Source organism: Plecotus auritus (genome assembly GCF_963455305.1).
Source record: "Plecotus auritus genome assembly, chromosome: 4".
Taxonomy (NCBI): Eukaryota; Metazoa; Chordata; class Mammalia; order Chiroptera; family Vespertilionidae; genus Plecotus; species Plecotus auritus.
Genome location: NC_137775.1, coordinates 175,653,228 through 175,676,200, shown reverse-complemented (window position 1 = coordinate 175,676,200; position 22,973 = coordinate 175,653,228). Strand labels below are relative to the sequence as shown.

Genomic DNA, 22,973 nt, shown 5'->3' with positions numbered 1-22,973 from the left:
AGAATAATAAATCTGTGTTGTGTTAGGCCATTAAATTTGTGGTAATTTTTTTGCAGAAGCAACAGAAAACAAATATACTGGTAAAATGAATGGGCTGAATTAGGAATGGTATAACAGGAAATAGTATTATTTTTCCCTGAGCACTAACCTCTCTTTATACTTTATCTGATATATCCCACAGCTTTTTAGATGACTTTCAGCTATAGGAACAGTCTCACATTTACATATTTAAAAGTCCCATTCAGCCCAGCTGGTGTGGCTCAGCGGTTGAGCATCGATCCAGGAACAAAAAGGTCACCAGTTGGATTCCCGTCAGGGCACATGCCTGGGTTGCAGGCTTGATCCCCAATAGGATCGTGCAAGAGGCAGCCAATCCATGATGTTTCTCTCTCATTGATGTTTCTATCTTTCTATCCACCCCCCTTCCTCTCTCTCTAAAAAAATAAATAAAAAACCCATATTTCATTAAAAAAGTCTAATTCAGTCTATTTAAACTCTTCAGTGTTACATCTAATTTAAAGCTTTCCCTCATGGACCTGCTGTCCCACAGAACCAGGAACCAGCAGTGGCAAGTGTGGTATCTGTGTGTGCAGAGGAGAAGCTATGATATTGCTAGTTTATACTTTTTCCTCTCGTGCTCCACTACCTTCCTGCTGGACTGGTGGATATTTCAGCTCTGCCCACTGAAAGAACGAAAAGGATAAAGATTTTGGATTAGCAGTGTGACTGGGAGATCTCTCTTGGTTCTTCAAATGCCTCTGTCAGGGCAAGAATTCAAACATTATCCCTCTTTCATTGGGCGCATTTGCAGGTTTCTCAGGAGACTGCCAGTGACCTCCAGCCTGCAAACTTCACTGACATGGGCAATGCACTTGTGCTAGACCTTGTAATCCCATCAGTTCTTCCACACATCTCCAGCCTCAGTCAACTGGGGAGGAGTGGGGAGCATGTATTTTCCCTGGAAGGTAGAATTCTTTGGTGAGATCCTTTGAAAATGATTCAAATCTGGCTCTCATCCAAAGAGCCCACTGGTCCACAAGGGGAGGAAAAACACCCCTGCCTCACCTATAGAGTCAGTTTCGGTGTAGTTGTTCACCCCTCTCTCTCTTCAACAGGCCCACGGGGCAGTGGCAGCCAGCTCTCCACTTTGCATTCTCCAGGAGACAAACACAGGCACTCTTCCATTTTTACCCAGCTCCCACACTCCTGATACATACGGCAGGCCCTCTAGTGAACCCTTTATTCCCCACCCTGGTAGCAGTCTAGAGCACCGATTTTCACCTGGTGTGTCACAAGAATTTTTAAAGCTTGCAATACCTGACTATTTAGTCAGGGGCACTGGCCTCCTTTCCCTTAGATGGTCAAATTAAAAAAGGACAACAGCCAACAGATCAATAACCATCTGTTATGAATGAATCAAAATCATAGATTTTTTTGTCAGGTCGGCAAAAACTATATTTTTTGGTGTGCCACTGAATTCTAGTAATTAGTTGATGTGTGCCATAGATGAAAAAGGTTGAAAATCACTGGTCTGGAGTGATCCCACAAATTTCTGTAACTCAACATACATCAAGCTAAGGACTGAAAAGCAACCCCTCCCATTTGCATGCGTAAGTGGTTTCCTTGGACACCTGCTTCTTTTCCTACACGTTTAGCTTAGGTTGGGGGAAGCACAGGAACAGAGAAGAACTGCCAAAATACAGAAGGTTTTTTTTAAATAAATCTTGCATTAGGCACAAAACTATTACCTAGTCTTTTGTTATATAAACTGGGTTAGGTAAGACAATCAAAGGCTTATTTGACTACCTTTCTTCATTAATTCCTTCAAGTAGTGTCCACTAGACATTATTAACATCCATTTGTCCTCAGCTTGAGACCTTGATCAAAATTGGAGTCAACACAAATTTTCCACTCTATACCTTATTTATAATACTATTTTAGGCTAAACAGGATAACATTTTTAAGAAAGGCCAAATTGGTGGCAAAATTTATTTGAAATGGTGATGCTGTATAATGTGTGTGTGTGTGTGTGTGTGTGTGTGTGTGTGTGTGTGTATCCCATTATCTGGTCATTGACTCTCTCTAACATCAACTCCTTTTGCCCCTCTGCAGATAACTCAGATTCAGACACACAAGCCTTCTTGAAGATCCTTAAACATGTCAAAACCCAACCACTCCACCCTACAAGAAAGACTGTGTGTTTGCTTTTTCTCTTGTATGGAATATTCTCTTATTCTTTCCCTACATCTCTACGTGATTCTTCCCTTATGCCATTCAACCAGAATCTGTCCCTATCATTAAGGTCTTCCAGACAGCCTGTGAACTGAGCTAGTGCTCTCCCTAAGTCTCCCTCTAATTCTCTCTCATGCTTTATTTTTATCCATAGCACATATTTTTACCTGAACTTATATGTGTATTTGTTTATCCATTTATCCTTCTCCATGAGATCACCTAATTACTGTTTTCAGTATTTGTATTACTTCCTGGTATATAATAGATACTTAATGCACATTTGTTTTTTTAAATGAATAATTAATTATCAAAATCAGCAAGGTTAATTTCTATCTGATTCAGGTAACTTATCACAAAGTATCAACATAGGTTTGCATTAAATTTTAATTTTCCTCATATATATTTTAAATAATCTTGAATTAGTAAGTCCCCTATTAGATACATGGTAAGAAAAATACAGAATATCAAAGCCAAAAAAGGACAATAAAAGCAATGAGAGAGAAAAACACAATATCTACAAGAAATGACAAACATATTGGCAAATGATATTTCCTGGGAGCCAGAAAAAGCATTGAGGATTTTCAAAGTACTAAGAGAAACTGTCAACCTTGAACTGTGTACTTAACAGAACTATCTTTCAAAAATGAGGGCAAAAAAAGATATCATAGATAAATACAAACTTGAAAACCATCATTAAAGAAACTTCTAAAAAATTTATTGGAGGAGCACCCTAGCCAGTTTGGCTCAGTGGATAGAGCATCGACCTGTGGTCTGAAGGGTCCCAGGTTCAATTCCAGTCAAGGGCATATGCCTGGGTTGTGGGCTCAATACCCAGTGAGGGGCATGCAGGAGGCAGCCGATCAATGATTCTCTCTCATCATTGATGTTTCTATCTCTCTCTCCCTCTCTCTTCCTCTATGAAATCAATATAAAAAATCTTATATAATAAAAGCCTAATATGCAAATAGACTGAACGGTGGAATGACCAGTGAAATGACCGGTCGCTATGACACGCACTGACCACCAGGGGGCAGATGCTCAACACAGGAACTGCCCCCAGCCCGCAGGCCCCAGGCCAGCCAAGGCGGGTCCAGCAGGGGTCCCCCCCAATTGCCCCGCCAGTCGCCCCACAGATTGGCCCTGATCGCCGGCCAGGCCTAGAGACCCTACATATGCATGAATTTCGTACATCGGGCCTCTAGTATATATATAAAAAAATTACTGGATGAAAGAAAACAATTCCAGAATGGAAGTTTCAGATATACAGATAAATGGTGAATAAGGATAATGTGTGGTTGTCATATAAGGCTTTTATTATGTTGAGGTATGATCCCTCTATTCCCACTTTGCTGAGGGTTTTTATCAAGAAAGGGTATTGGATTTTTTCAAATGCTTTTTCAGCATCAATTGATATGACTATGTGATTTTTATCTCTCAATTTGTTTATGTGATGTATCACGTTTATTGATTTGCGGATATTGTACCATCCTTGCATCCCTGGGATAAATCCTAGTGGATCATGGTGTATGATCTTTCTGATATAATGCTGGAATGCAAACTGGTGCCACCACTGTGGAGAACAGTATGGAGTTTCCTCAAAAAACTAAAACTGGAACTCCCATTTGACCCAGTGATCCCACTTCTAGGAATATATCCCAAGAAACTAGAAACACCAATCAGAAAGGATATATGAACCCCTATGTTCATAGCAGCACAATTTACTATAGTTAAGATTTAGAAACAGCCTAAGTGCCCATCAGCAGATGAATGGATTAGAAAACTGTGGTACATCTACACAATGGAATACTATGCTACTGTAAAAAGGAAGGAACTCTTACCAGTTGCAACAGCATGGATGGACCTGGAGAGCATTATGCTAAGTGAAATAAGCCAGTCAGAGAAAGATAAATATCACATGATTGCACTCATTTGTGGAATGTAATGAACAACATAAACTGATGAACAAAAACAGATCCAGAGACAGAGAAGCATCGATCAGACCATCAAACCTCAGAGGGAAGGCAGGGGAGGGTGGGGGGAAGGGGGATAGATCAACCAAAGGACTTGTATGCATGCATATAAGCCTAACCAGTGGACACAGACACTAGGGGGGTGAGGGCATGAGCGGGGGTGGGCGGGGGCAATAGGGGGATAAGGACACATTTGTAATACCTTAATCAATAAAGAAAAAAAAAATAAGGAAAATGTGGACAGATATAAAGAAACAGTGATGATTTAAAACAATATAATAATGTCTCATTAGTGAGTTCATTGTTTAAAAAAATACTGAGTCATAATACCGTATCAGTTAGGATAACTGCCTTTAAAACATTCTAAATATCTTCCATTGTTAGTGATAATAAAGAGTGATTAAGTTTCAGATTTATTAAATAGATTAAATTTTAAAATAATTACTGAAACAATTGAAATAATGTGTGCATTTTTTTAAAAAAAAACTAGAGATAATATAGGAGAAAAAAAATTCAATTGAAAACAAAGCAAGTGGTGAGTGAAGGAAAGAAGATACACAAATAGGATGAGATGAAAAATGATAGAAATACAATTGTGCATACTATCAATCATAATAAACAAATGAATTGAACTCCTCGGTTTAAATATATAGTCAACTTAGTCAACAAAATCTAGGCATGAGCTATTTATAAGAGACATATATAAAATAATAAAGAGAAAGTATGCAAGTAAAGGGATGGTAAATGAGCTAGGTCAGTGGTCAGCAAACTGTGGCTCGCGAGCCACACGCGGCTCTTTGGCCCCTTGATTGTGGCTCTTCCACAAAATAGCACGTGTGGGCGCGCATGTACAGTGCGATTGAAACTTCATGGCCCATGCGCAGAAGTTGGTTTTCGGCTCTCAAAAGAAATTTCAATCGTTGTGCTGTTGATATTTGGCTCTGTTGACTAATGAGTTTGCTGACCACTGAACTAGGCAAGTACTAGAAAATTAAAAAAAAAAAGGGCTGGTGATGGTATACAAAAAGCTTGAACATTTTAAAATCTAAAAATGATAAACATAGGCAAGAATGAATAGCATTGGGAATTTTTATGTGCTGCTAGTGGGGTTTGAAATTGGCACAGTGACTTTGGTAATTTTTTTTCTGTGTAATTTTTTTGTTGTTCCTGGAATTTTCCATTACTGCCTTCTTTTAAGTTAAATAGGTATTCTCCAGTGTACCATTTTAATTTCCTTGTCATTTCTTTTAATATATATTTTTAGTTATTTTCTGATTAGTTGTTCAGTGAATTTATAATTAACATCCTAACTTTTAACAATCTAGTTCAGACATGAATCAATTTTCAATAGAATCCAAAAACTTTGTTTTGCTATTATATAGCACCATTCTTAATGTGATCCTAATGCTGCTATTGTCCTAAAAATTACGTTTATGCACTGTGCACCCATCAACAGAGATTTATGGTTATTGTTTTACTCAGTTATATTTTAATCTGAGAAGAGAAAAAGAGTTGCAAACAAAAAATACAATTATACTATCATTTATATTTACTTATGTAGTTACTTTTATTAGTGCTTTATATATTTTTTCATGTGGATTCATGTTTCTTTGCATGTCTCATGATTTTATGCTGAAATCTGGGCATTTTAAACAACACAATCTGGCAATTTGGAAATCTGAATCTCACCCTTACCCAGGGTTTGTTGTTGTTGTTTTGTTTGTTTACTGACTTTTCTGAACTAATTCTATTAAGTCTGCATTGCATGTTGAGTGTGGCACAGAGAAGTCTTTGCTAGGTTAATTTAGTGGTCAGTTAATGATTGAACAGAGATTTCTTGAAATGCCTGCAACCAATACAGGCTCTAGCCCTTTCCAAGGGGCCATTTGTGTGTATGTTGGACTCACTTTCAATATTTGGCAATCTAGCTGAAAACTCCACCTGGGCCTTCACTTCCTATTTGAGCAGGGCCTCAAAGTCAGTTTGAGATGAGAGCTTAGGGCCTTCACTGGTCTGTGTGAACACAGCCTTGTCATACATGTGACCTCCCGTATGATGGGGCATTTCATAGCCCTTATGCACATCTCATGCCCAAGTTTTTCCTTTGAAGCTTTTGGTTAGTCTAATTGTTTTTTCCCCTGTTATTCACCACTTCAGGCAGCCAGGAAGTTAATCAATTGCCTTAAATTTTTTTCAACAAATGCTTCTGGGGAAAAGGTTTTTCAGGTCTGATGGACTCCAAATCAGGTGAAATAAAGACAGCCTTGCAAGTGGGGTCTGCACTGAAGCAGGACGAGGGCCACACAATGACAATCCTCTGCGAGCGAGGCTGTGAAGCAGCTACAACCCCATCCCGCGCCCTCTGGAAACTGCTAAGTTAATGGTGCTCAGTGAGAACACAGGCTGTTTGTTAAGACTCTGATGGGATGGGAAAGGGTAAAATGAGAACAGGGTGAATTAAAGCACCACCAAGCCTGTTTTTTAAAGGAAGAGTCAGCTAGTTTTCTTTGGAATACATGCCTCTTGAGTTGCTGCAAACTACTGATTAATTTCCAGAGTTAAAAAATTAATCGTGACAAATTTTTGCCACTTTTGTCATTGATTTTATAAAAAAGAATTTTCAGAGGTTTAAACTGCCATTCTAGCTGATGCCATTGTAGCAAAATGACGTTTGAATTCTATGACTTTGCATTATTTACTGGCGTCTGTTATATTTCTAGCCAAGGAGCTAGGTTGCCAGTTTATTCAATAGTTATGCCATAGTGAAACAGCAGGTATATTCAAGAATTTTCATAGCAGTATTGTTCAAAAGAGCAAAAACCTGAAAACAACTAAAATGTTCACAGAAAAATGAATAAACAACTTATAATGTAGTAGGGACTACCTTAGAGCAATGAAAATGAATGAATTAGAGCTATGTAAATACATATGGATAAATCATCATCATATGAATCTAAGTGGGGGAAAAGAAATCTCAGAAATAATATTCAATGATACTCCAGTTTTATAAAGGTCTCAACCATATGGTTAGACTATTAAAGAAAGGGAAAGGGATGATTTTTAAAAATATAATAGATTAATGATTTCTCATGGGTCAAAAAGATAGGAATGAAATAAATACTGAGAGAACTTTAATAGTGTTAGTCAAGTAGTATTTCTTAATTTGGATGAAGAACTCAAAAGTATTTATTTTATTATTATGCTCTGTAAGTTATTAATGTAGCTTCTGATCTTTTCGTATGTATTAAATGTTTAATAGTAATAAAAAAGAGAAAATCTATACCATTTGAAAGAGGTTGCTTTCCCCCTTTTATCCCTTACATATTTGTGCTACTTCCGTAAGAAATTACCTCTAGAGTAGTTTAAAGAAAGCAGATGAATGAAGTAAATTTACTGGCTTTGCCACTTATTAAATTGTATTCAGAATCTAAAATAGTAACTTGATGTCTCTGAGCTAGTATCCAATTGGTGATCCATACTTGGGCAAATTACATGCAAACTGCTGAGCCTATGGGAGGTACTAAATGCAAAGCAGTATTATTATTAGGAACATGACATCACAATATCCATTTAAACATTTACAAAAGCAACCCATGCTCCGATAATAAGCTGTAGTTTGTTTTGTTTTTAATCCTCACCCTGTGTTTGTTTATTTATTTATTTATTTATTTATTTATTTATTTATTTGAGAGAGAGAGAGAGAAGCATCGATTGGCTGCCTCCTGCACATTCCCCTACCAGAAAAGAAAAATTAGTACAGTCTCACAAAATACAGTATTATGAAATACCAATGTTGTTTCATTAAGTTGTTGATTTTCTGGGAGAACGTGATAGAGCATGTGAAAACTGACCGTAGATTCAGAAAATGAAAAATGAAACCTAACGTTTTCTCTTTTTATATCTCTAATCACTGGATAACTTACCAATGTGTCCTCAAATAAGCTTCCATATCTTCTTCCTAGATCTGACTGAAGTGACTACACAGCCAAGAGCGACCACACAGCAGGTCATATTGGCGTTTGGCACAGGCAGACACTGAGTAACATGCTTGGTTAGCTGGGGTTCCTAAACATAACTCTAGACCTCAGGTCTTCACTGCGGCCGCAAATCACTTGCAACTGCTACTTTTCCCAAATGGCATTCCCATAGGTCTCCCCAAATGATTAGCAGCTAAGGGGTTCAGTCTCTTGGCCTGTCAGCAGTGGTGCCTTTGTTATGACCCTGCCTGCCTTGGACTTTCAGTTTGGGTTTAACAATCAGAGAGATAAACCAGCTGCAAAATCTGGAATACTCACCAAAGTAAGTTGAAATGAGTTTTCAGATATCTACTACTCGGTATGCTCACAGTGAGTACAACTGAGAACCAGATCCATTTTTCACTTGCAAGTAGCTCAGAATCTCAGCACCACACACTGCCTTCCACAGTAACGATTCCGCCCTGCTCGTCCTGCACAAGAACTGGGGCCCAGAGAAGTTAAGTGATTTGCCCCAAAGGACACAGCATATAAGTGGACAAGCCTGGATTAAGATTTTTCATTCTGAGGCTGGCTCCTTTTTCCTATTCTTTTCTTTTCCTGTTTAAGCATACCTACCGATTTCTCAATGAAGGGGGCGGGGGGAAGCATTTGTATGACTCCTTGTTCTTAACATAAATAGTCAATGTTAGTACAGCTGGTGGTCAGCACGTCCATACTATATGTTGTTGACACTTTGTTTGCAGTTGACTACCTCCTAAAAAGCAGAATTAGGTTTTTGTTCAACAATCTTCATACATACATTTGGCAATTCTGCTTTCTGTGAGCCAATAATTATGATGATGATTTTGAATGGAATATGTAGGCCTTCTACTTAAGAGTGTTTCTGAATTACTGATTAAATTTCCACAAAATCAAAACAATTAGAAATTGTGAATGCTAACATAATGATTTTTCTTTGCTATGAAGTATATCGATGCCAGCACAGTCGTTTAAAAACTAATACTGTGGCCTGGCTGCTTTCTGTCATTTGAATTCTTTTGAAAATAAGACTTTCAAATACTATTCTTTTAAAAAGTCAATTTATCCCAGTGCTACAAGTAACATACTCCAACAGACAGATTTATTGCTAATGTGCTACTGTGAGATGGCCAAAACCTCTCCATATGGCTGAGTCCTTTCCTATATATACTAGAGGCCCGGTGCATGAAATTTATGCATGGGGGGGTCCCCCAACCTGGCCTGTACCCTCTCCAACCTGGGACCCTGCCAGCCCGATCATCCCCAACTGCCCTCCCCTGCCACAACCCGCCTCCTCCTCCGGGACCCGCCTCCTCCACACGAGGCAGCCGAGATGCTGGGGCGGCCTCCTCTGCACCATGTAGAGCCGTGGGACCCCTAGGCCTCACAGTGCGGAGCAGCCACTGGGCCCTGCCTCCTCTGTGCATGTGGCCATCTTGTGGCAGCCATCTTGTGATGACGTTTTTAACTATAGGCTTTTATTATATAGGACATATATATATTTCAAGGAGAAAGGGAGAAGGAGGGATAGAAACATCAATGATGAGAGAGAATCATTGATCGACTGTCTCCTACATGCCTCCCACAGGGGACCAAGCCCGCAACCTCAGGCATGTGACCTAACCAGGAATCAAACTATGTCGCCCTGGTTCATAGGTCAATGTTCAACCACTGAGCAACCCAGGCCGAGCTCCTTTCCTCTTTTCAATAGCTCATTACCAAAGGTAAAGACTGAGTAGGAAGTATCCTATTAATGGCCTGATGCTAATCATGCCAACTGCCCAGGAGGCATATATGTATTTTAATATAGCCTACCTTATCAAAATTACATTTCTGTAGATCCTGACTTCCTAAAAAGTTAGAGCAAAGACTTCTGGGAGATATAATTCATTATAAAGTATACATTCCTAACCTTAATTTTTAATCACAAGTGGAATAGTCAGGTGAAATAGAATAATAATTCATTAGACATAAAGAAAAATAATCCTTGGTAAACACACAATACAATATACACGTGATGTATTATAGAATTGTAACACCTGAAACCTATATAATTTTATTAACCAATGTCACCCCATTCAATTCAATTTTTTAAAAAAGAAAAAAAATAATCCTAATGAGACTTTATTTTAGATTAACAAAGTTCACAGTACCTATGTTGTTGATCACAATATGGTTCCCTTAAACTCCACAATTGCTAAAAATATCAAGTCCATCAGTGCCCAGATTTCATTACAAAGTGTGTAAACTAGTGTATTAAAAAGCCATGTTAGAAGCAACCAAGTTTACTGGGCAACTGCATTCAAGATGCACAGCATACCTTTAAATAGCACTGTTAAAATACCAAATAAAATGTCAACGTCTGTCAGGTCTCTGGTTTTTATAAATTGTTTAGACTGGGAATCGTTGGGTTTGGACATTGTTCTTTTCATATGATGTAGAAAAGAAGAGACCATAAAAAAGAAAAGAACAATAAAGCGTAGCTCATTTTTGAAGTTCTTTCGTGGAAAAACATACTCTGGATCATTACCCTTCTAATCAACAATTTCCTCCTTCCTCCCAATCCTTCCCGTCTGGTATTTACCTTTCTCCACCATCCCCCCTTCTCTCTGGGTGGTATTCTGAGCTTATACATAGTACTCAGTAATCATATTTTTTAAATCACTTCAAAAGAAAATCCCAGGAGGGCAGAACAGATATGTATAGACTGGGTATTTTTAACCTGGGCCATAGCTTTACTCACCATTTCTATGCTCTTAAAAACACAACAGTGTGCCCTGACCGCAGAGCTTCCCTAAGGAGAGGACGGCCCTTGGAGCTGGATCAGCTACTCCCTACCTACACACTAGCTGTTATCACACCTCAGTGGCCATCTCCCTGCCCTCTTCCCTCTGCCCCTTTCCTTTTACGACCACACCACACTCCCCACAATTCCCAAACAACAACATCTCTGTTTCAGCTTCTTCTCTGGATTTCCCACACTTAATGCAACCCAGACCTCACCTTCAGCTCTCCTGAGGCCACTTTGGAAGCCAGCTCGATGACACAGCCAACAGCCATGCGTGCAGCCCCGGACGAGTGCAGCTCATTCCAAATGGTGTCACTGTCCACCTGAGCAAACAGTCCGCGGAGCCCACAGAAGGAGCGAGGGAGAAGGAGAAGGAGAAGGAATAGATGAAAGAGGAAGGGAGGGGGAGGGGGTGGGGGAAAGGGGGAAAGAGAGAGAAAGCAAATTCGTGAGGAAGGGCTGGCACAGTAATAGCCTATGTACAATAACATTAGTCTTCCGTCTTGGCCAGCTGAAAAGGCCTTCTGGACACAGCTTTGCTTATATTTTCTCTCTACACTGACTTCTCCAATGGAAACACATTCCTGCCATGCCTCACTGCCATTCCCTGTTTAGATTTCTCATTACAAACAGCATTACATAGGCTAGATCTGGCGTCGTTACAGGCCTGCTAGAAACCAGGCCCCCGTCGTAGATAGAGTAAAAGCTAAGAGCACTTAGCTATACATAAAAATCGGATTTGCAAGTGCCAGAGGGGGAAAATTCAAATACCTTTCTGGCTGCAGGTTTACAAAGAGCCAAAGACAATTATTGGGCAGGTAGCAATAGCAATCAGTGAGTAGGAAGTAGTAACCACAGTAGGTTCTCCAACTAACAGAAGGTGTGTGGTCCTCACACTTAAAATATTCAGCGTTCAAATGCAAGAAGCAATCTGTTTGCCAAAGTGTAAGGTTAAATTTTCTAACATTTAGTACAGTTTGGCAGTTGGTCTTAGTGCAAATGGTTTTATTAAAATTGGAGAGGCCATTAAAATACATGGTTGCTTCTATTCTAGAGAACATTGTTATCAAAAGCATGAACCAATATTTTGGATTGACTACTATAAAACGATGTGCAATAAGGGAACATACATAACAAGGACAAGAAAAACGCTATAGTTGTAGTTTATAATTACCATATATGTTACATTTTTATGTACAAAATATTTCCTAATATAAAGAATAATAGTATCAAATGGCAAAAATACTTGAAGACTATGTAATACAATATAGTTTTTGTGACTATTTAAATATTAAGACTTCTCAAACAGGTCAAAAAAGGGAAATCCCACACAAAAAGAAGATATTTATAAAGAATTAAAGAGACTGAATGATATAAATAAATAACAAGACATATTCACAATGCACTAAGCAGTTTTCCAGGCATTTTTCACATGCCTTTTCTCAGGAGAAATTACCAACCTCCATTCTGTCAAAAATGATGGATAAATAAATAATAAATGAGAATAATAAATACAGAAATAAATAGAGAATTCAGATCCTCTCAACAACAGTAGAGTGGCGAAGACAGAGGTTTCTGGAGTTAAACTGTCAGGGTGAAATCATGGCGGACATAAACCTGAATGACATTGGGCAATTAATTAATGAATGTCGCTGTGCCTTGGCTTTCTTACCTGTGAAATGGCAACTTTTTAAAGTACCATCAGCATATGATTTAGGTGAGGATTAAATAAGCAAGTGATAAGCAAATGTTAGCTGCTCCTATTTCAGCTACCATTACACCCATTTTGTAATGCCTAGCACGTGTTTACTGAATGAGCACAGTGTGGCTTAGAGAGGGCCTCAGCAGGCCCAAGGACCCTCACACGGACCTCTGACCTAGCAGCCCCTGTCATCCTACCACGCTGCTGAAACAGCCTTGCTTTCTAAGAACATTCAGCCAAGTCCTAGTCAACACCTTCGTGGTCAACGCTGTCAGCTAAAAAGTGAAGGAATCATCAAATGGACACTTGAAACCTAATCATTTGTCCTCAATTTGAAAGTTTCATTGTTTTTACTGAATAAGTATTATTTGAGCTTCATGTGGATTTAGCCTTGTGGAAGATGCTTAAGTTGAAGTAACAACCAATATTTACATGGCATCGCACAGTTTTTAACCAATTTCCAACTATTATAGAGCTACAGGTGTCATGAAAAGTTCTCATTAATCTGACTTAAAATTATTTGTAAGGAGAAGCAAACATAAAACAAACCAATAAGCCAAAATGACAATGGGTAACTCAAAACCACAAATAATTCCTAAACCCTTTTTACTTGATAGTGGAATATACTGTAAATTTTCTTTTTTTTTTTTAAGCAGTAAAAAATTTCCTTCCAAAAAGTTATAAACACTACACTTGATTAGAAAAATACTGCAACAGCCGAGAACAATGTATGTTTAACCATAATAATAAGGGACATTAGATAGCCACACATAGGTTTATCTGACATCCACTTTCCTGTCCATATCTTTCTATCTTCCTGAAAGTATCCCTGGAGAGATAATACTCTCTGCCATCAATTTTTGTGTATAAACCTTTACTAATAAAAATTTTCATATTTTTTAAAATTCAGCTAACACTTGTTGGGTATCTACTATGTAATGGGTGCTAAGGGTTACAGTATGAAGTTTACTTTTCTAATAGGATAAGGTTTTTGACTGAAAAAGTGTTGGGCACATAGATGCTCAATGGATACTTGAGGTTTTGACCACATCCAAAGTTTATGCTTATCCCTAAACAGCTTCTCTTCAGGAATCTATGGGATTTGTCATCCATTTATTTATATACTAGAGGCCTGGTGCACGAAATTTGTGCACAGGTGGGGTCCTTAGGCATGGCTGGCGAACAGGGCCAATGGGGGCCTTCTGGCTGCCAGCCTGGGCCTTCCCTCCCATGGCCCCTCCCCCCGGCCGGGGCCTTCCTGCCCACTGCCAGCTGACGGCTGCCAGCTGGGGCCTGCTGGACAGGGGGAAGGACTGTGGGAGGTTGGCTGGCATGGGGAGGGACCAGGGGAAGTTGGCCGGCTACAGGAGGTTGGCTGTGCGTGCGCACTGACCACCAGGGGGAAGCTCCTACATTGAGCGTCTGCCTCCTGGTGGTCAGTGCTCGTCATAGCGACCGGTCGTTCCGGTTGTTCCAGCATTCCAGTCACTTAGGCTTTTATATAGATAGATATTTAAACATAGAAACATTTATCTAAATACCATTTCAATGTATGTTTTATTAGTATTTAGCTTATAACTAAATGGTAATAATGATCAAATTTTGCGAATGAAATATAGTAATGGTAACTGTATTCAATTATTAATTTATGAACAGGTTTGTATTAGCTCGAGCTGCCATAACAAAATACCATTGACTTAAACAACAGAAATCTACTTCTCACAGTTCTGGAGGACAGAAAGTCCAACATCAGATTGCCAGCCAAGTCAATTTTTCTTTGAAATTCTGATTTAATTCTCTTCCTGGCTTGCACATGGCTGCCTCCTCACCATGTCCTCACATGGCCTTTCTGCTTTGAGTGCAAGTAAAGAGAGACAGCTCTCTTTTCCTCTTCTTATTAGGCCATCAATCCTATAAAATTAGGACCCTACCCTTATTACCTTAATTAACATTAATTATCTCCTGAAAGTCCTAGCAAATGCAATCACATCTGGGGTTAGGGCTTCAACATATGAATTTGGGGGGGAACACAATGCAGTCCAGAGCAAGGTTATATCCCAAAAGCTTGTTTATAAATCAAATTATAAGCATATTTTCCCAAGACATCATGTTCCAAATGGTGTTTCAGGGCCATTAGCTACCAAAAAGCTAACCACGTGTATTTGCCATGCTACAATTTAATAATAGCTCACAAGGTTTTTTGAAAAAAGGTTCTAGAATCCCTGTTGCTAGAAGATATTCTCAAATCTACTTTCTGCTATATTTAATGGTAAAATGTATTTCTCCTCCCCTTATATCCCTCTTATTGCTGTAGAGATTGCCAAAAACCTTTCCCTATATTAGTGACAGTGTCAAGAAGAAAATCATATGAGAGCTCTAATTCCAACTGTTGCCAAGATTTGCCATCAGTAAGGAAAAAAACTAAACTAGGTAAGAGAGGATAGTTGCCTCCATCGACTGATAGTGGTTCCTGGCATGGAATGGGATATTAATAGGTTGGAAAGAAAACGGGAAGAGCAAGAAAGACTCCACTCAGATGAACACATAAAAACAGGATTAAGAATCTGAGGCAGCAGTACAATAATTGTGGAAGTAGAGACCAGAAGGACTTAGAACTGTAAGAAGACAGGTGCTCCAGCATTTGGAAGTTGAAAGTAGAGATATTAAGGGAGTGTCACAGAGTTGGCTCTGGATATGGAAAATAATGTAAATTGCAATACTTTAGGCCAAGAAAGGGGAAAGAAATCATAGTGGAGCAGAAAGCAACACCGCTGACTACTCTAGCTGGTTACTAAGACCTTGCTTCAGTTGTTAAGAAGTGCAAGACAAATTCTTAAAGCCAGAACTACTATAATTGGAAAAAAAAATCTATGTGCTTTTATCTTTGTTTTTTCTATGCACCACATTTACTTCTCTTCAGTCTGTCTGCTGGTTCATTCTTCTGCCTGATGAGTGTGTGTGTATGTGTGTATACACACATGTAAGTGTGCATTAGGGGGAAGTGGTACATGAGCTGAAAGGGAGATTAGGATTGATATAAAAGAAAAATAAAGAAATTAACACTTGAAAAAGTATTTTGTATCGATGCACCTAAAAATCCAGGTCTTGTGATGAAAGAGAATTTTCCCCTCCAAATCCTTTACATATTATGAACTAAACCTGGAGACCTCAGAGTATAGCCCTAGGCTAGTGATAGCGTCAAGACTGCTTCTCTAAATGATAGTTTAGAGAAAGAGCCGCTTTCTATCTATGACAACCAGGCACAGGGCTTGCTGACCTAGGCTCTAGACAGGATGTGACTAGAGGAAGAAAGAGCCAAAAGCCATCTCTCTGGTCCTGAGAGATTGGAGAAAGGCAAAGCAAAAAGGTGCAGTGAAAACAGGGGAGCAGAGAGTGATAAAGGAGCAATCCCAGAAAGAGGAAACTGTGTTAGGTAAACTGATTAAATAATGAGCAAGTCTTTGCTCCTATTTATACCTGGGGCTTTGAAGTCCATGTCTACACTAAACTTCCAGCATCACATAAAAAGTCTATGGGGTAGTGTAAGTGGAAGGTCAGGCTGAAGCACTCCAAAGATGCTCACTTGTCCTGTGTGGTATGAATGGAAGCCTCAAGTTCCCATAATCCCCTTAGGGTATGCTATGGGAGAGCCTCTGATGGACTAATAATGATTGGGGTGAAAAAGGGTCCACAGGGGAAGCTCAGGGGGACCCCAGCATCAAGAAGAGCCAAGGTGAAGCTGCTGGAGCTGGACACCCCATCAAGATCCATTTTTTGCAGTGAAATTAGAAATCTGGAGAAAATCAGCTGCTGATTTTCAAATCAGAAACCATCAGGTGGAACAATGAGATTGCCATAAAAACTTGAATATTCAGAGGACAACCTGAGTATCAAACAATCCCATCAGGATTCTAACCTTCCCTCAAATCCCCAAATGCCATCTTGGAAGAAGAATCAGAGAGACAGAACAATTGCCTAAGCAGACTGTGCCCAACAATAAGTTGATCTGGAAGACTGAATTTTAAAACTAAAAGAAGGCTATTCAAACTCAAAGAGATTGATATATTATTAATTATAGAGATTAGTGTCTTTGGGAAAAAAAAGAAAGAGCATATTTATCACACCTATGGAGTGAACATGGGTAGTATTATGTCTCATTTCCAAAGTCAGACATTTACTCTGCTGGATGACAGGAAAAAAATTCTAGTCAGGATCCGGGGCAGAAGTCCCTAAGGATAGGCTTCATACATGGCTAGGTATATATAACTGTATTTTAGAACTAATTTAGCAATATGCAACTTACTGCCTCCCTCAGAATTCATCTGGAATGTTTACCAAGCTTTTGCTTATATACTATTCCAAAAAACAGTATGCTTTCAACTTTCAATATTTCTGTCAATGTAAGGAATGTACAAAACCTGAAGCTAGCTTTAGTAATCTGCTCAGTAATTGTCCACAGAGGCCTTGTTTTATTGCCAGAATTAAAATCTGAAACAGAAAAATGGCGGCGGAATAGACAGACGTGTTCTGAGCCTTGTCCCGGAGCAGAAAGAAAGAACAGCTGAGGGTCGCACTAGGAGTGTTTGTTGGCAAGTTGGGGGACAGCTGAACTCCAGAAGAAGGTGGGAGACTGCTAGACGGGGTTCCCCTGACCTGGCAGCTCCCACTGTGGCTGGGTCCCCTCCCGGAGCTGCTGGCTTGGACGCGGAGTCTGCGCCATCTGGAACCGGAAAGTAGAGCTTATCGGAAGCCTGAGAATCCACAACTGTGGCACCCACGGAACAGCTGCGAGCACCAGAACAACGCTCCCCAATTGGCGCAAACACACGGGTTCAGAGGAGCTCTACACTCCACCACGGAAAGGAGAGAGAGAACTACATAACCAGACACCCAGAGAAGAGAGACCATGGGGAGACAAAGACACAGCCCGCATATGAAAGAAAAGCAGGCATCACCAGAAAAGGAAGTAAACGAAATGGAAGCAAGCAACCTTCCAGAAAAAGAATTCAGAGAAATGGTCATAAGGTGGCTGAAAAGAATGGAAGACAAATTTGACAATATGAGCAAGAACCAAGAGGAAATGAAGAAGAACCAAGAAGAAATGAAAAATGACATCGCTGCTGTAAAGAACTCAATAGAAAGCATCAAGAGTAGACTAGAAGAAGCAGAGGACCGCATCAGTGAGCTAGAAGACAAGATGGGAAAAAATACCCAAGTAGAGCAACTTCTAGAAAAAAAAATTAAAAGGCAGGAGGAGAGCCTAAGGGAACTTTGGGACAACACGAAACAAAACAACATCCACATAATAGGGGTTCCAGAAGGAAAGGAAGCTGAGCAAGGAATAGAAAACCTCTTTGAAGAAATAATGACAGAAAATTTCCCTGATATAGAGAAGAAAAAACCCACATAAATCCAAGAAGCTCACAGAGTCCCAAGCAAAATGAACCCCAAAAGACCGACGCCAAGGCACATTATAATTAAATTGGCAAACACCAACGACAAAGTAAGAATCTTAAAAGCGGCAAGAGAGAGACAGAAAGTTACATACAAAGGAACCCCCATCAGACTAGCAACTGATTTCTCAACAGAAACTCATCAGGCCAGAAGGGAATGGAATGAAATATACAAAGTCATGCAAAGGAAGGGTCTGAATCCAAGAATACTGTACCCAGCAAGGCTATCAATCAAAATTGAAGGTGAAATCAGGAGCTTCACAGACAAAAAAGGACTAAGAGAATTTATTACCACCAAACCAGCAATGCAAGAAATGCTAAAGGGCCTGCTGTAAAAAAAAAAGAAATAGGAAGCAAAGAAGGAACACAGGTGTAAAGAATAGGAATGGCGACAAATAAGTACCTATCAATAATAACTTTAAATGTAAACGGATTAAATGCCCCAATCAAAAGACATAGGGTAATGGATTGGATAAGAAAACATGACCCATATATCTCTGTCTATAAGAAACCCACCTCAGAAAAAAAGACGCACACAGACTGAGGGTGAAGGGATGGAAAAAGGTTTTCCAGCCAAATGGAACTGAAAAAAAAAGCTGGGGTAGCAATACTTATATCTGACAAATTAGATCTCAAACTGAAGGACATAACAAGAGATAAGGAAGGCCACTTCATAATACTAAAGGGAGCAATCCAACAAGAAGAAATAACTCTGGTAAACATATATGCACCCAATACAGGAGCACCCAAATACATAAAAAAAACTCCTGGAGGATATCAAGGGAGAGATTGACAGCAATACAATCATAGTAGGAGACTTTAATACCCCACTATCACCATTGGACAAATCCTCTAAACAAAAAATCAGCAAAGAAACATCAATCCTAAATGACTCACTAGACCAGATGGAATTAATTGACATCTTCAGAACATTTCACCCCAAAGCCACAGAATATACATTCTTCTCAAGTGCACATGGGTCATTTTCAAAGATAGACCATATGTTGGGACATAGGCAAAGTCTCTTCAAATTCAAGAAGATAGAAATCATATCAAGCATCTTCTCAGACCACAGTGGCATAAAACTGGAAATCAACTACAATAAAAACAACCCAAAGAAATCAAACACATGGAGGCTAAACAGCATGCTATTAAACCATGACTGGGTTACCAGAGAGATCAAAGAAGAAATAAAAAACATCATGGCAACAAATGACAATGAAAACACTACAATCCAAAATCTATGGGACACAGCGAAAGCAGTCTTGAGAGGGAAGTTCATAGCTCTACAAGCCTACTGCAAAAAACAAGAAACAGGGGTAATAAATTACCTAACCCAACAACTCAAAGAGTTAGAAAAAGAGCAACAAGAAAAGCCCAGTGTAAGCAGATGGAAGGAAATAATAAAGATCAGAGCAGAGATAAATGACATAGAGACCAAAGAAACAATAGAAAAGATCAACAAAACCAAGAGCTGGTTCTTTGAAAGGATAAACAAGATTGATGAACCTCTAGCCAGGCTCACCAAGAAGCAAAGAGAGAGGACCCAAATAAACAAAATCAGAAATGAAAGAGGTGAAATAACAACAGATCCCGCCGAAATACAAAGGATTGTTAAAAAATACTACGAACAACTCTATTCCAACAAACTGGACAACCTGGAGGAAATGGACATATTCCTAGAAAAATATAACCTTCCAAAACTCAATCAGGAAGAATCTAAACAGCTCAATATGCCAGTAACTATGGAAGAAATTGAAGCAGTCATCAAAGAGCTTCCGGCAAACAAAAGCCCGGGGCCAGACGGCTTTACAGGAGAGTTTTACCAAACATTCAAGGAAGAACTAAAACCTATCCTCCTCAGACTATTCCAAAAAATTCAAGAGGAAGGAACACTTCCAAGCTCTTTCTATGAAGCCAGCATCACCCTAATACCAAAACCAGATAAAGACAACACAATGAAGGAGAATTACAGGCCAATATCCCTCATGAATGTAGATGCCAAAATCCTCAACAAAATTCTAGCAAATAGGATCCAGCAGTACATCAGAAAGATCATACACCATGACCAAGTAGGGTTTATCCCAGGAATGCAAGGATGGTACAATATCCGAAAATCAATAAATGTGATACATCACATAAACAAATTGAAAGATAAAAATCACATAGTCATATCAATTGATGCAGAAAAAGCATTTGACAAAATCCAACACCCTTTCTTGATAAAAACTCTCAACAAGGTGGGAATAGAAGGATCATACCTCAACATAATAAAAGCTATATATGATAAACCCACAGCTAACATCATACTCAATGGGCAAAAACTAAAACCATTTCCCCTAAGAACAGGAACAAGACAAGGATGCCCACTCTCACCACTCCTGTTTGACATAGTACTGGAAGTATTAGCCATTGCAATTAGACAAGAAGAAGAAATAAAAGGCATCCAGATTGGAAAAGAAGAAGTAAAGCTGTCCTTATTTGCAGATGACATGATATTGTACATAAAAAACCCGAAAGACTCCATCAAAAAACTAACAGACTTAATAAATGAATTCGGCAAGGTAGCAGGATACAAAATTAACGCCAAGAAATCTATGGCATTTCTATACACCAACAGTGAACTTACAGAAAGAGAGACTAAAAAAGCAATCCCATTTTCCATCGCACCAAAAAAATTAAGATACTTAGGAATAAACCTAACCAAGGAGGTAAAAGACCTATATGCGGAAAACTACAGGACACTGAAAAAAGAGATAGAGAAAGATGTAAACAGATGGAAGAACATACCATGTTCATGGATTGGTAGAATCAACATCATCAAAATGTCCATACTACCCAAAGCAATCTATAGATTCAATGCACTCCCCATTAAAATACCAACAGCATATTTCACAGACCTAGAAAGAACTCTCCAAAAATTCATCTGGAATAAAAAAAGACCCCGAATAGCCACAGCAATCCTGAGAAAGAAGAATAAAGTAGGAGGGATCTCAATACCAGATTTCAAGCTGTATTACAAAGCCACTGTCCTCAAAACAGCCTGGTACTGGCACAAGAACAGACATATAGATCAATGGAATAGAATAGAGAATCCAGATATCGACCCAAACCAATATGCACAACTAATATTTGACAAAGGAGGCATGAGCATACAATGGAGTCAAGAGAGTCTCTTCAATAAATGGTGTTGGGAAAATTGGACAGATACATGCAAAAAAATGAAACTAGATCACCAACTTACACCATACACAAAAATAAACTCAAAATGGATACAGGACTTAAATATAAGACGGGAAACCATAAAAATACTAGAGGAATCCACAGGCAGCAAAATCTCAGACATATGCCAAAAGAACTTTTTCAGTGATACTGCCCCTAGGGCAATGGAAGCCAAAGTGAAAATAAACAAATGGGACTACATCAAAATAAAAAGCTTTTGCACAGCAAAAGAAACCATCAACAAAACAACAAGAAACCCCACTGTCTGGGAGAACATATTTGCAAATGGTATCACTGATAAAGGTTTAATTTCCAACATCTACAGGCAGCTTATACAACTTAATAAAAGGAAGATAAAAGATCCAACAAAAAAATGGGCAATGGACCTAAATAGAATCTTTTCGAAAGAAGACAGAAGGAAGGCCAAGAGACACATGAAAACATGCTCAAAGTCACTAATTATCCGAGAGATGCAAATCAAAACGACAATGCGATACCATCTCACACCTGTCAGAATGGCTATCATCAACAAATCAACAAACGACAAGTGTTGGCGAGGATGCGGAGAAAAAGGAACCCTCGTGCACTCCTGGTGGGAATGCAGACTGGTGCAGCCACTGTGGAGAACAGTATGGAGTTTCCTCAAAAAACTGAAAATGGAACTCCCATTTGACCCAGTAATCCCACTCCTAGGAATATATCCTAAGAAACCAGAAACACCAATCAGAAAGGATATATGCACCCCTATGTTCATAGCAGCACAATTTACAATAGCTAAGATTTGGAAACAGCCTAGGGGCCCGTCAGCAGATGACTGGATCAGAAAACTATGGTACATCTACACAATGGAATACTATGCTGCCATAAAAAAGAAGGAATTACTACCATTTGTAGGCACCTGGATGGAATTAGAGAACATTATGCTAAGTGAAATAAGCCAGTCAATGAAAGAAAAATACCACATGATCTCACTCATTTGGGGATAATGAAAAACATTATAAACTGATGAAGAAAAAGATAGTTACAGAGGCAGTAAAGCATCAAACAGACTGTCTAATTACAGCAGTAAGGTTAGGGAGAGGTGGGGGAAATAAGAGATCAACTGAAGGACTTGTATGCATGCATATAAGAGTAACCAACGGATGCAAAACATTATGGGGTAAGGGCATGTATGGGAGTGGGGGGGGGGCAATGGTAAGATATGTACACATATAATACCTTAATAAAAATTTGAAAAAATAAAAAAAAAGAATTAAAATCTATCAATCTTGAAATAATCCCCCAAATGTTCAACTCACTTTATAAATACAGGGTGTCCCCAAAAATGTATACACACTTTAACAGCTGATAGCTCAATTTTGAAAAATGAAGTATATTTTAATAAATGCTGCCTTTATAATTATTCAAAGTGTGTGTATACATTTTTTTGGGACACCCTATGTGCAGGAGGGTCCGGATCTAACATCTGGTCAAAACTAGGGTTCAGAAATATTAGGTGAGGCTCTCCCACAGAAAGTCTTTCCCTGAAGGGAACCGAGCAAACATGGTAAGACCGGGTGAAATTGAGAATCATACAAGCCTGGTCAGGAAGGAGATTCAGTCCTCCAGGAG

At 39.1% G+C, this 22,973-nt stretch overlaps 1 protein-coding gene across 1 annotated transcript in view; it reads right to left on the bottom strand.

Annotated features, from left to right (window-relative positions):
• HDAC9 (histone deacetylase 9) overlaps positions 1-22,973 on the bottom strand; it is a gene marked incomplete at its 3' end in the record, with an annotated part of 846,383 nt that overhangs the window by 178,798 nt on the left and 644,612 nt on the right. Inside the window, exon 18 of the mRNA XM_080665383.1 lies at positions 11,201-11,308. Coding sequence (XP_080521509.1) covers positions 11,201-11,308 — 108 coding nt within the window. The remainder of the gene's footprint in view (positions 1-11,200; positions 11,309-22,973) is intronic.